At 35.3% G+C, this 13,698-nt stretch overlaps 1 protein-coding gene across 5 annotated transcripts in view; it reads right to left on the reverse strand.

Annotated features, from left to right (window-relative positions):
- The window catches only part of NFATC2 (nuclear factor of activated T cells 2), a 273,373-nt gene that overhangs the window by 159,514 nt on the left and 100,161 nt on the right, over positions 1-13,698 (reverse strand). For all 5 annotated transcript variants that reach the window (XM_053693631.1, XM_053693701.1, XM_053693471.1 and 2 more), the window contains exon 4: positions 5,120-5,322. In XM_053693631.1, coding sequence (XP_053549606.1) covers positions 5,120-5,322 — 203 coding nt within the window. The remainder of the gene's footprint in view (positions 1-5,119; positions 5,323-13,698) is intronic.

The following is a 13,698-nucleotide window of genomic DNA, read 5'->3' on the forward strand; positions in this document are numbered from 1 at the left end:
TAAACTAAATAAATAATAACATTAAAAAAATCATAGTCTGTTTCCCAGAAGACTGGCTGCAAGTAACAAACATGGCCGTGGCTAGTGGGAGACGGGAGGGTAAGAGAGTTTTTTGGGGAGATCAGTGGGGTGGAAGAGAGGTGGGACCCCTACACTACAGAAATAAATAAATATATATTTTTTAAAATTCTAAATGGCATACTGGCAGATGGTCTGCCACTACTAAAGACAATGGTGACCAGTGGAGGCAATAGGAAATGAGCTTTTTGGGAGGGATCAGATTATCAATTATTTTAAAAGTGCCTTCTAATTGCCAAAAACCAATGGCAAAGCAATGTATTTCTGCTATTTCTGAACAAAGAGGATCACAAAGAAGCTTTACTTTAAAAATATGCAAAGAAGAAAATAAAAATCAATACAAAGTATAAATATAAAAAACAAAAGGCTCTATTTCTGTTTAAACTGAGTGATAGCAAAAATGCAAAACATTCTACAGTACTTTGGGCACATTTTTCTCTGAATTTCCCAGTAGTGAAGAGGTTAATACAACTTTGTTCTGAGCTGAAAAAGAAAGCTTATAAGAAATATCACAATTTTAGTGATAGCTTGAACTCTGCATGAAGCATATACCTGTGAACTTGCATTCAAACACTGCACCTCCTTAGAAACGAACAGCTAGATTTAGAGTTTGGCGTTAGCCGTCAAAACCAGCGTTAGAGGCTCCTAACGCTGGTTTTGGGCTACCGCTGGTATTTAGAGTCATGTAGGTAAGGGTCTAACGCTTACTTTCCAGCCGCGACTTTTCCATTCCGCAGATCCCCTTACGTCAATTGCATATCCTATCTTTTCAATGGGATCTTTCTAACGCCGGTATTTAGAGTCGTGGCTGAAGTGAGCGTTAGAAATCTAACGACAAAACTCCAGCCACAGCAAAAAGTCAGGAGTTAAGAGCTTTCTGGGCTAACGCCGGTTCATAAAGCTCTTAACTACTGTGCTCTAAAGTACACTAACACCCATAAACTACCTATGTACCCCTAAACCGAGGTCCCCCCCACATCGCCGCCACTCTATTAAAATTTTTTAACCCCTAATCTGCTGACCGCACACCGCCGTCACCTACGTTATCCCTATGTACCCCTAATCTGCTGCCCCTAACACCGCCGACCCCTATATTATATTTATTAACCCCTAATCTGCCGCCCCCAACGTCGCCTCCACCTACCTACACTTATTAACCCCTAATCTTCCGACCGGACCTCACCGCTACTATAATAAATGTATTAACCCCCTAATTCGCCTCACTCCCGCCTCAATAACCCTATAATAAATAGTATTAACTCCTAATCTTCCCTCCCTAACATCGCCGACACCTAACTTCAAGCATTAACCCCTAATCTGCCGACCGGACCTCACCGCTACTCTAATAAATTTTTTAACCCCTAAAGCTAACCCTAACCCTAACACCCCCCTAAGTTAAATATAATTTAAATCTAACGAAATAAATTAACTCTTATTAAATAAATTATTCCTATTTAAAGCTAAATACTTACCTGTAAAATAAACCCTAATATAGCTACAATATAAATTATAATTATATTGTAGCTATTTTAGGATTAATATTTATTTTACAGGCAACTTTGTAATTATTTTAACCAGGTACAATAGCTATTAAATAGTTAATAACTATTTAATAGTTACCTAGTTAAAATAATTACAAAATTACCTGTAAAATAAATCCTAACCTAAGTTACAATTAAACCTAACACTACACTATCAATAAATAAATTAAATAAAATACCTACAATTACCTACAATTAAACCTAACACTACACTATCAATAAATTAATTAAATACAATACCTACAAATAACTACAATGAAATAAACTAACTAAAGTACAAAAAATAAAAAAGAACTAAGTTACAAAAAATAAAAAAATATTTACAAACATTAGAAAAATATTACAACTATTTTAAACTAATTACACCTACTCTAAGCCCCCTAATAAAATAACAAAGACCCCCAAAATAAAAAAAATGCCCTACCCTATTCTAAAATTAAAATAGAAAAGCTCTTTTACCTTACCAGCCCTGAAAAGGGCCCTTTGCGGGGCATGCCCCAAAGAATTCAGCTCTTTTGCCTGTAAAAAAAAAACATACAATACCCCCCCAACATTACAACCCACCACCCACATACCCCTAATCTAACCCAAACCCCCCTTAAATAAACCTAACACTAAGCCCCTGAAGATCTTCCTACCTTGTCTTCACCATGCCAGGTATCACCGATCGCTCCAGGCTCCAAAGTCTTCATCCAAGCCCAAGTGGGGGCTGGAAATCCATCATCCGGCTGAAGTCTTCTATCAAGCATCGGCTGAAGAGGTCCAGAAGAGGCTCCAAAGTCTTCATCCTATCCGGGCAGAAGAGTAGATCCGGACCGGCAACCATCTTCTTCCAAGCGGTGACAAGCGGCTCCATCTTGAAGACCTCCGGCGCGGATCCATCCTCTTCTTGCGACGTCCTAAGTCCGAATGAAGGTTCCTTTAAATGACGTCATCCAAGATGGCGTCCCTCGAATTCCGATTGGCTGATAGGATTCTATCAGCCAATCGGAATTAAGGTAGGAAAAATCTGATTGGCTGATGGAATCAGCCAATCAGATTCAAGTTCAATCCGATTGGCTGATCCGATCAGCCAATCAGATTAAGCTCGCATTCTATCGGCTGATCGGAACAGCCAATAGAATGCAAGCTCAATCTGATTGGCTGATTGGATCAGCCAATCGAATTGAACTTGAATCTGATTGGCTGATTCCATCAGCCAATCAGATTTTTCCTAAATTAATTCCGATTGGCTGATAGAATCCTATCAGCCAATTGGAATTCGAGGGACGCCATCTTGGATGACGTCATTTAAAGGAACCTTCATTCGGACTTAGGACGTCGCAAGAAGAGGATGGATCCGTGCCGGAGGTCTTCAAGATGGAGCCGCTTGTCACCGCTTGGAAGAAGATGGTTGCCGGTCCGGATCTACTCTTCTACCCGGATAGGATGAAGACTTTGGAGCCTCTTCTGGACCTCTTCAGCTGCCGCTTGATAGAAGACTTCAGCCGGATGATGTATCTCCAGCCCCCGCTTGGGCTTGGATGAAGACTTCGGAGCCTGGAGCGATCGGTGATACCTGGCATGGTGAAGACAAGGTAGGAAGATCTTCAGGGGCTTAGTGTTAGGTTTATTTAAGGGGGGTTTGGGTTAGATTAGGGGTATGTGGGTGGTGGGTTGTAATGTTGGGGGGGGTATTGTATGTTTTTTTTTAAAGGCAAAAGAGCTGAATTCTTTGGGGTATGCCCCGCAAAAGGCCCTTTTAAGGGTAGGGTAGGGTAGGGCATTTTTTTATTTTGGGGGGCTTTGTTATTTTATTAGGGGGCTTAGAGTAGGTGTAATTAGCTTAAAATTGTTGTGATATTTTTATTATGTTTGTAATTAATTTTTTTATTTTTTGTAACAGCTTTTTTTTATTTTTTGTACTTTAGTTAGTTTATTTAATTGTATTTATTTGTAGGTATTGTATTTAATTAATGTATTGATAGTGTAGTGTTAGGTTTAATTGTAGATAATTGTAGGTATTTTATTTAATTAATTTATTGCTAGTGTAGTGTTAGGTTTAATTGTAACTTAGGTTAGGATTTATTTTACAGGTAATTTTGTAATTATTTTAACTAGGTAGCTATTAAATAGTTATTAACTATTTAATAGCTATTGTACCTGGTTAAAATAAATAAAAAGTTGCCTGTAAAATAAATATAAATCCTAAAATAGCTACAATATAATTATAATTTATATTGTAGCTATATTAGGGTTTATTTTACAGGTAAGTATTTAGCTTTAAATAGGAATAATTTATTTAATAAGAGTTAATTTATTTAGTTAGATTTAAATTATATTTAATTTAGGGGGGTGTTAGGGTTAGGGTTAGACTTAGCTTTAGGGGTTAATAAATTTATTAGAGTATCGGCGAGGTCCGGTCGGCAGATTAGGGGTTAATACTTGAAGTTAGGTGTCAGCGATGTTAGGGAGAGCAGATTAGGGGTTCATACTATTTATTATAGGGTTAGTGAGGCGGATTAGGGGTTAATACATTTATTATAGTAGCGGCGAGGTCCGGTCGGCAGATTAGGGGTTAATAATTGTAGGTAGGTGGAGGCGACGTTGGGAGCAGCAGATTAGGGGTTAATAAGTATAATATAGGTGTCGGCGGTGTTAGAGGCAGCAGATTAGGGGTACATAGGGATAATGTAGGTTGCGGCGGTGTACGGAGCGGCAGATTAGGGGTTAAAAAAAATATGCAGGGGTCAGCGATAGCGGGGGCGGCAGATTAGGGGTTAATAAGTGTAAGGTCAGGGGTGTTTAGACTCAGGGTTCATGTTAGGGTGTTAGGTGCAGACTTAGGAAGTGTTTCCCCATAGGAAACAATGGGGCTGCGTTAGGAGCTGAACGCTGCTTTTTTGCAGGTGTTAGGTTTTTTTCAGCTCAAAATGCCCCATTGTTTACTATGGGGGAATCGTGCACGAGCACGTTTTTGAAGCTGGCCGCGTCCGTAAGCACCGCTGGTATCGAGAGTTGCAGTGGCGGTAAATTATGCTCTACGCTCCTTTTTTGGAGCCTAACGCAGCCATTCTGTGAACTCTAAATACCAGCGGTATTTAAAAGGTGCGGGGAAAAAAAGCATGCGTTAGCTACGCGGGTCGTTACCGACAAAACTCTAAATCTAGGCGTTAGTCTTCATTAACACAATATATGCTCTTTTTGCATTGACATATCTTTTGCAAAAACGTTTCCTTTTCAAATTAAAATGAATTGTTTTTTTACTGCTAAACTGCATTTTCCTTTGAATTCAACTTAAAGTGACTGTAAAAGTCAAAATTAGATGTTCATAATTCTGATGGAGCGTGCTATATTGTCAATTTTGCTTAATTCTCTTGGTATCCTCTGTTAAACCCTCTAATCCATCTAAGTTGAACTTGAATTTACTGTCCCTTTAATACACCACTTGCATATCCCTTTAAACTAAACCCTACCAATAGCTCTTACTAAGTCCTTAGCATCTCAAATAAATTTCTTACGTTGCTCTCATGTTGCTCTTGGGTTCCAATGGAATCTCAAGCACCTTGGTGTTCCCGACAATCTTTTCATAACTGGTGGTGGTGACTGTTTTTCCTGTAATGCGATGGACTTGGTAGAAAGCATGTGGTTTAAGTATACGTTCATCTGCTGTCCCAATAAAGATCTGGAGTCCCAGAGGTTTGTTCTCCATGTAGCCATGAAGCTGCAGAAGAAATCTGTCCATGAGTATAATAGCAATGCATGATACATCAATATATAGCATATTTTATTAAACACATACATTATAAAATATTTCCTAAAAAAGTCCAGGAGCACAGGGCCAGATTTAGGTAGTCCCCAAAGCTCACATTTTTAGTTCCACTTTTTCCTGGGGCCACACAACCTATGGCACTGTTTTTTTCTATGGTGGGGCAAAATCTAGTCCAGAGGGCTGCATGTGGCTTACAGGCCACCAGTTGGCCATCCCTGATATATATGATTAGATAAACCTAAATCATTTCGGGTATATTGCTGTCCATTAAATGGAATATGGGAAGAACCTTGGATGTTTGTTATGGGGTTTCTTATTATATACCAATCAATTCATAAATCATAATAAAACATGATTATTGTGTTATTTCAGTGGCTTCAAAGTTTATAAACTCCACCAATATCTGATGGTGCTGTTGACAACTTGAAAAAACGTGTTATTTTTGAACATCACATCTTGGCTTTTCACACTATCATTGCTCTCTGATGGTTTATAAAACTTGTACACTTCTTAAATATGATAATCAAAATATCTATTTCAATTTGAAATCAAGGTGTTCATAATCTATTGTTTGATTATTTTTGGCATGTGAAATGCTTTAGATGGGTCCAATGTGATTACAATCATCCATTTTCATTGTTTATTGGCAGACAAATGGTCCTATTCTTAACATTTCCTATTCCTGTTTGTTCTGATCATAATCCAAATTTTTAATCTACACATTTACAGGCCATTTTCACCATACAACAATGGTTTTGCATATGTGTAAAACACACTGTTATTAGCCAACCTATAGTGGATGTCATTAAAAAGCAACTCCATCAGACCAAAAAAAAATGCTTAATCAATTAAAACAAAATATATCTGTAATTTTGGAGCACAACAGGTTAATTGCACACGTCATCTATTATAAACACTACACACTATTAAAACTGATCAATCTATATGCAAGACCCATCAACCTGTGATGTAATCACTAAATCCCAAACTTGGCATTTTATCAACTTTCCAATTGACTTCTATTATTAAATTAGCTTTAGTCTTGTGATATCCTTTGTTAAAGAAGCAGTAAGGCACTACTGGGAGCTAGCTGAACACATCAAGTGAGCCAATAACAAGTAGTAAATATGTGCACTAACCAATAAACAACTAGCTCCCCATAGTACATTGTTGCTCCTTAGCCTACCTAGATATGCTTTTTTAAAAAGGGTATTAAGAAAACAAAGCAAATTAGGTAATAGAAGTAAATTGGAAAGTGTAAACTTGCATGCTCTGTATGAATCATGAAAGTTGAACTATTATTATTATTATTATTATTATCTACGGAAAACAAGATTGTGATCATATCCTAAGAGTTTTGACATTTTTAAACAAGCTTATTATAAATTTCACACAAAAAGCAGGAACTAGTTAAAGCACATAGCCAATAAATATCCATAGACAAACATAGGTAGTACAATGGGTCATACTGAAGAGCTCAGTGACTTAAAACTTGGCACTGTCATAGGATACCACCTTTGCCAAAGTAAGTTTGTGAAGTATCTGCCCTACTAGATTTGCCCCAGCCAACTATAAGTTCTATTAATGTTACATGGAAGTGTCTAAGAGCGCCAAAGTGGTAAACCACACAGACAGCAGTGGAAAAGTGTTCTCTGGAGTGCTGAACCACTCCTAACTATCTAGCAGTCTGATGGAAGAATCTGGGTGTGGTGGATGCCAGGAGAACGCTACCTACTGCAATGCATAGTGCCACTGCCTACTGTAAAATTTGGTGGAGGAGGGATAATGATCTGGGGCTGTTTTTTTCAGGGTTTGGGATAGTCCCTTAAATTCAGTGAAGGGTCATCTTAATGCTACAAGATACATTTCCTGTTCTAGCTTGACTGTTCTCATGTGCATAAAGTGAGATCTATGATTTCATGGTTTGATAAGTCTGGTGTGGAGGAATTTGATTGGCCTGCACAGAGCCCTAACCTCAAACCCACTAAACATCTTTGGGATGAATTGGAACTCTGATTGCAAGCTATACCTTCTCGCCCAGCATCAGTGCTTGACCTCACAAGTACTCTTTTGTCTGAATGGGCACAAATTTTCACATACAGACTCCAAAATCTTGTAGAAAGTCTTCTCAAAAGAATGGCAGCTGTTATAGATGCAAAGTGGGGTCAACTTCATTTTAATACCAATGGCTGTCAAATGGGATGTCAAATAACTCATGTAAGTGTGATGGTCAAATGTAATTTGGCCATATAGTTAATATGTCGCTATAGTTTACTAATCAGGGGAGAAACATTACTAATCGAAAGAGTTACTTGTCAACTCAATGTTAATGATAGGAAAAAGCCAATTTTTTTACTTGTCTATATAGAGCAGAGCACATATGGAAAAATTTACTGCACAGTGAAAATTAGAAAAAGAAAAGATTGTACAGCATGGAAGCCTAGCATGGCACAATAGAGGGATAGGATGGTACAAGAAGGAGGTGGCAGAAAAGAGAAGGAGACGGTATAAAGGAGTGTGAGGTTAGCACAAGGGTCTGAGAGTGTTGTATAATGTAGGAAGAGCTTGGCACAAACAGGAAACACACCGTGCTTAGAGGACATAGTAGCAAGTAAGATAAGCTAAAGCAGAAAAACTGACCTAGGGATGGCAGAGAAGGGTAATGATTTCCTGCTTTTACACTATTTGCTCCAGTGTTTTATACATAGTTTTATTATTTTGTTTGCAGATTCTACTCACTTTCCTACACACTATAACAAACAAATATGGAAATTATTATCTTTACTTTCCACAAAACAAATTAAACTCATTTTGAATGCAACATGGAACAATGACATTTGTTTAATCCAATCTCCTAGAAACAGGGATCTGTATTAAAGTGGCAGATGTTCTCTTATTTACATTTTTAAACATGAATGAAAAAAATATGTCCAATGCTTATTTTAGCTTGTAACTTATGAGAAATGGGCAATGCCCTGAATGTTTTGTTTCACATATGACTACACATAATCAAGTAATTTAAATACACAGACACACACACACACACACACATATATATATATATATATATATATATATATATATATATATATATATATATAGAGAGAGAGAGAGAGAGAGAGAGAGAGAGAGAAAGAGAGAGAGAGGGAGAGAGAGAGAGAGAGAGAGAGAGAGACTTTTTATAAAAAGAAGATTTTTTTTATTATTATTACTACATGTAAAAATAATTTATTTCAGGGTTTTAATTTTAGACATAAACATGGTATACATATATGTTATGCCATTCATTTAAAAGAACATGATTTTATTTTATAAAAGTAAAAACATTTTTTTTTATGTAAATTTAATCTTGCACAATTATATCAAATGTGTTCTTTCTACTAATGCTCATAATAGGCTTATGCTCATTGGCTAATAGGCACTTCATTTTTACTCTTTTATTACTCATTTAGGGCCCGGTGATCTTTAATGTCCCTATAAATAGTAAATTAGGTGGCAGAATATGGACATAATCACTATTACAAAAAAGTTTATTGTGTCACTTGCAGTACAAATTGTTACAACATATATTACAAAGTAAAAAAAAAAAAATGTAGAAGAGAACACAACATATAAGTCTCCCTTAAAGGGACACTGAACCCAATTTTTTTCTTTCATGGTTCAGATAGAGCATGCAATTTAAGCAACTTTCTAATTTACTCCTATTATCAATTTTTCTTTGTTCTCTTGGTATCTTTATTTGAAATGCAAGAATGTAAGTTTAGATGCCGGCCCATTTATGGTGAACAACCTGGGTTGTTCTTGCTGTCATTTGGTCGACACAATTTGCAAGTTTTTGCAAATCAAGATTAGTTGAGGGATAAACCTCTTGAAAAATTTGGTAGACTCTGTGTACCAGGTCCCCATAATTACGACCAGCTAGGCACAGGTATCAATAAACTTGTGTTTTGAGCTAACCAATCAGAATGCAGAATATTGTAAGCTCAGATCATTTTCATCATATTTATACGTAATGGAGCTACTTTTGCTGAAAAATATGCCATCCGCAGTAACAAGCATAATGAATTATGAGCCAGAAGTAATTCACCTAGACATTATTAATATATATATATCTATATATGTATATATATATATATATATATATTTATATTTATTTATAGAAAGGGAAGGTATAAACCACCATTAACCTTTGCACCTGGAAGGTGAGGGGTTACAAGTATGGAGGAAGTTGGAAAAACAGCAACAATATTAAAGGAAGTTTGAGAGTGAAGTGTTGAGAAATCCTAATGCTGGTCAATGACTCTATAACCATATAACAAGCATTACATGCTGCTGACATTACATTTTAGTATAATTTCACAGCCACAGAGTATGTGGAGGTCCTGACAATGAGTGGCACTCACAAGTTTGCAGTCTACACCACAATAAAACCATTAAATCCTGCAGTGAATGTGAAGGCTCAATTACATTAGTCTAATTATTCTAATCCATCAGACAGCACTTTTGCACTTGGTATTTCACATGATAATACTTTTTTTTTCTTTGTTAAATTTAAAAGAGAGCTTTTAAATTGTATTATAGTTTGTTTGTTTGTTTGCTTTTCATTTTGTAAAATGGATGTTTCTGTACTGAGAAAACAGTGTGATTTGTTGCTGTGCACCAGTAATGCAGAGGGTGATCTACTCATCAGCCATAATATTTGTTCATGTTTTATTGTGCTCTTTCCTATGCATGATATACTGTATATTATTAGAATTTACCGTCCCTTTAAAAGCATACATTAATTTAAAAAAGTCATATGAAATGTAATACATTTACATTTTTTACAAAAGTAAATGCAAATCACAACTTTAAACCACAACAATTTATAGGTATATTCTGGGTAGTGTCCCACTAAATTATCATACATGCAAAATGTGACAGTTTTCCAAATAAATGAACACTTTGTTTGCTGCAATTGTATTTCATTGGTCAAACTCAACCCACTACGTATTTTGGAACCGCCCATATGTATTTGTTACTACAGTATAACTGGTTTTATTGCTGTCATTTCGTAGCAAAACTTGCATTGTTTTGCAGTATTTTAGTCCCTTCCTAAAGCCAATTAGAGATGGATATAAAGCAGAGTTAGGCTTGTAAAGTCTGCAATGTGAGCTCACAGTTCTCAAAATTGGAAAAAACAACATTTTGAGAGTTAAATTACAGGTGAATGGGGCAAATAAATAATTAATGTTTATTGAAAATGTTGTTTACTATGCTTAATTAACTATTTTATATGAGAATCTCAAAGTGTTTTATTATTATTATTATTATTATTATTATCAGGTATTTGTAGAATCTTAAAGTGTTTTTGTCCCTATAAGGACATATTTTACTTATTACCCATGAAATCAGGATTTACTGAACACCAAAATGTGCAGTTTGAAATGTGAAGTCTATTTTTTAAACCCATTGCATACAGCATTGAAAAAAAAGTGACCAACTAAAGCTGCAACTGTTAGTGTAAACACTAAAATTATTTTTGATGGCATCATGTCTAATAATACAGTCAACACCTGGAAAGGAAATTATTTGCATTAAAAAGGTGTGCTGTTCACAATAAAATTATATAGAGTGCACACCTATTTAGCTGGAGAAAAACCAATAGCTTTGAGTCACATTTGCCACACAAGCAAATCAAAGACAGACGTAATGTCTCCCTTTCCATACACTATTTTTGGAATTTAAAGATCTTTCTTCTTTTTTCTGAAATCTTTTCTTAAACTGATTTCCTATTATAACTATAGTTAGACATGTTTATGGTCTATAAATATATGGCATTAAATTTTTGACATCCAAAGGGTTAAAGGCTTAGGTAACAATAAATTAATTACCTTGACATATGTAAATAGGCCTAGTCTGCTATATAACCATATGTAACATTATCCATTAGTTATAAGTACCAAGGATAATAGAAAGCAAATTCATGGCACAGTATGTAGCCATCTTTTTTTTAATGCCTCATGGTATTGCAACTTGGAAACTTGACACTCAGAACATGGGAAGTTAAGAGTTAGTATCTTCTCCTAGAAGGTTACACTTTAACAAGGGCATATTTTGGCCTAGGCAAACTTGCCTAGGGTGGCAGATTGTGGGGGGCAGCAATTTTTGAGTCTCTGGTGGGACCAGCAGGTGACTAAACTAGCGCCATATCATCTGTATTTTATATATATATATATATATATATATATATATATATATATATATATATATACATACATATATGTATGCATATACTCTCTATATAAAAAAATATTACTGCTCACATGTATACTGTACACACGTGCTAATTCAACCCAGACCTGATATTCAAAACCTCGTCAGTACGGTGAGGCTCTTAGCAATATTTAGAAATAAAAATGTTATCTTGAGAAATGTTTAAGTTGCTATGTACTGTTCTTTATGTGAAACAGAGATTCCTAAACTAAATATTACAAGGTCTAAAAAAAAATCACAAAGATTATGTGTGATTTCTCTCCATGCTGATGAGGTTTTGAATATCAAGCCCAGGTCAAGACGGTAGCATGAGCGCATGATTACTTCCTTTATAGATGTTACAGTTACAGCTTCTGATTAGTTGTAGCTCTCTGTTTTTATAACAGAAGAAACAGTGATGGAAGAGTGGGGAGAAGGACGAGAAAGTTAATTTGAATTAAAAATGTGTTTAATGTGCAAACTTTTGGATTAACGTTATTTTTTGTCACTTAGAGAATCTAAAGGGTAAGTATTTATAGAAATTCAGTGTTTTTGTTTTATGAGCACTTTTTGGGCCCTTTACATTTTTTTCAGGTAAAAACTATGTTTAAAAGCTTCTCTTTAATATGGTAATATTTTTAGTAGAGTATACTTTCAGTACAAAAACTGTAATAATAAGAATGAATTGTCATACTGTAAATTGTACTGTAAATAACAATTTAAACAAAAATACACTAATAAAAAGTTCAAATTTCTGGAACCGGTTATATAGAAATTCTATGTAAAAAGATAGGTTTAACTTTAATATTAGTTCTGAAAAAAATGTTCAAAAACCTATACTTTACCAATTGTATAATTATGTATGACATATTATGCTAAGTGTGAGCTGTGTGTTTGCTGTCTTTTGGGGTAATCGCAAATTATCTGTTCATGAATGTAGACCTCTCTATTACACTCATCAGCTATACATGCAATGCTATAAACCAGAGTGTTATTTCATGCATAAATCAAGATATATCTGTTAATAATTATTGCTTTTAGGGGGGAAAGGTCAATGAAGGAATCAGTATATTAATATCCCAACTACTGGAGATAGGTCTAATTAAACATAGAAAGACTGGTACAGTATAACTATAGTTTCTGTAGAATAGGAGTTCCAAGCAATGATGCAGCATGAAGTCCAAGATTTTCACAGAACAAGAATTTTAGAATTGTTATATCTCATAAAAACATTTCACTCTTTACTAAAGGTAAGAAAAATGAATACCTCAGAGCTTGCTTAAAAGGGCTGCTGCCAAACTGGTGATGAACCACGTCTATCCTACGTTTATAAGAATTTCTTTACTGATAGACTTTACATGTTAGGTGGCTGCTAATATCGTAAAGATCACTTTTATATAGGGAGCTGAAACCCATAATCTTTAGCCAACATGATCCTAAATGAGTATCAGAAACTACAATAGCCAGCATTTATCAACCACACATACACATACAATTATTTCCCCTCTCATTCAAGGTTATTTCCTTCCTTAAATTTGCAGAGCCACCTAAAACCTGACTACTTGTGACTTATCGTCACTGAAAGAGGAAATTAATGAGCTTTCCGGTTTACAACCACATCTTCCTTGTGTTGGTACTTAGTTTGTTGTATGTCTCTTAATTTAATTTTAACTAAACACGCACCAAAATCTGGCCTGGCGCCCTACCCATTTAAGAAGAAAGAGAAACATTTATTCTCAAACAAGATACAGATTTTTAGAGGGACCTTGCTGTAAGAGGGATGCAAAAAGTTATTTCCATACAAAAAACTTGCTTGGCCAACAATATCCATAAGTATGTTATAGTAGGAAAGTATTAACTTTGAAGCCAACATAAGATAAGATAAAGTATGTTATAGAATTTAGAAGTTACAATTTATATCGATTTACAATCCACACTGTAGCTTGAGAACTTCTTACTGAGAAATTAATTATTTTTCTTTAGATTCCTTAAAAACATGGGTTTCCATTTTTTAGAGAAGGAATTAAAATAATGTTGAGTTGTTAAAATTTGAGGAAGTGATCTTTAAAAATAGTGTGGTCAAACACGGAGCAC

The sequence above is a fragment of the Bombina bombina genome, chromosome 1 (genome assembly GCF_027579735.1).
Source record: "Bombina bombina isolate aBomBom1 chromosome 1, aBomBom1.pri, whole genome shotgun sequence".
Taxonomy (NCBI): domain Eukaryota; kingdom Metazoa; phylum Chordata; class Amphibia; order Anura; family Bombinatoridae; genus Bombina; species Bombina bombina.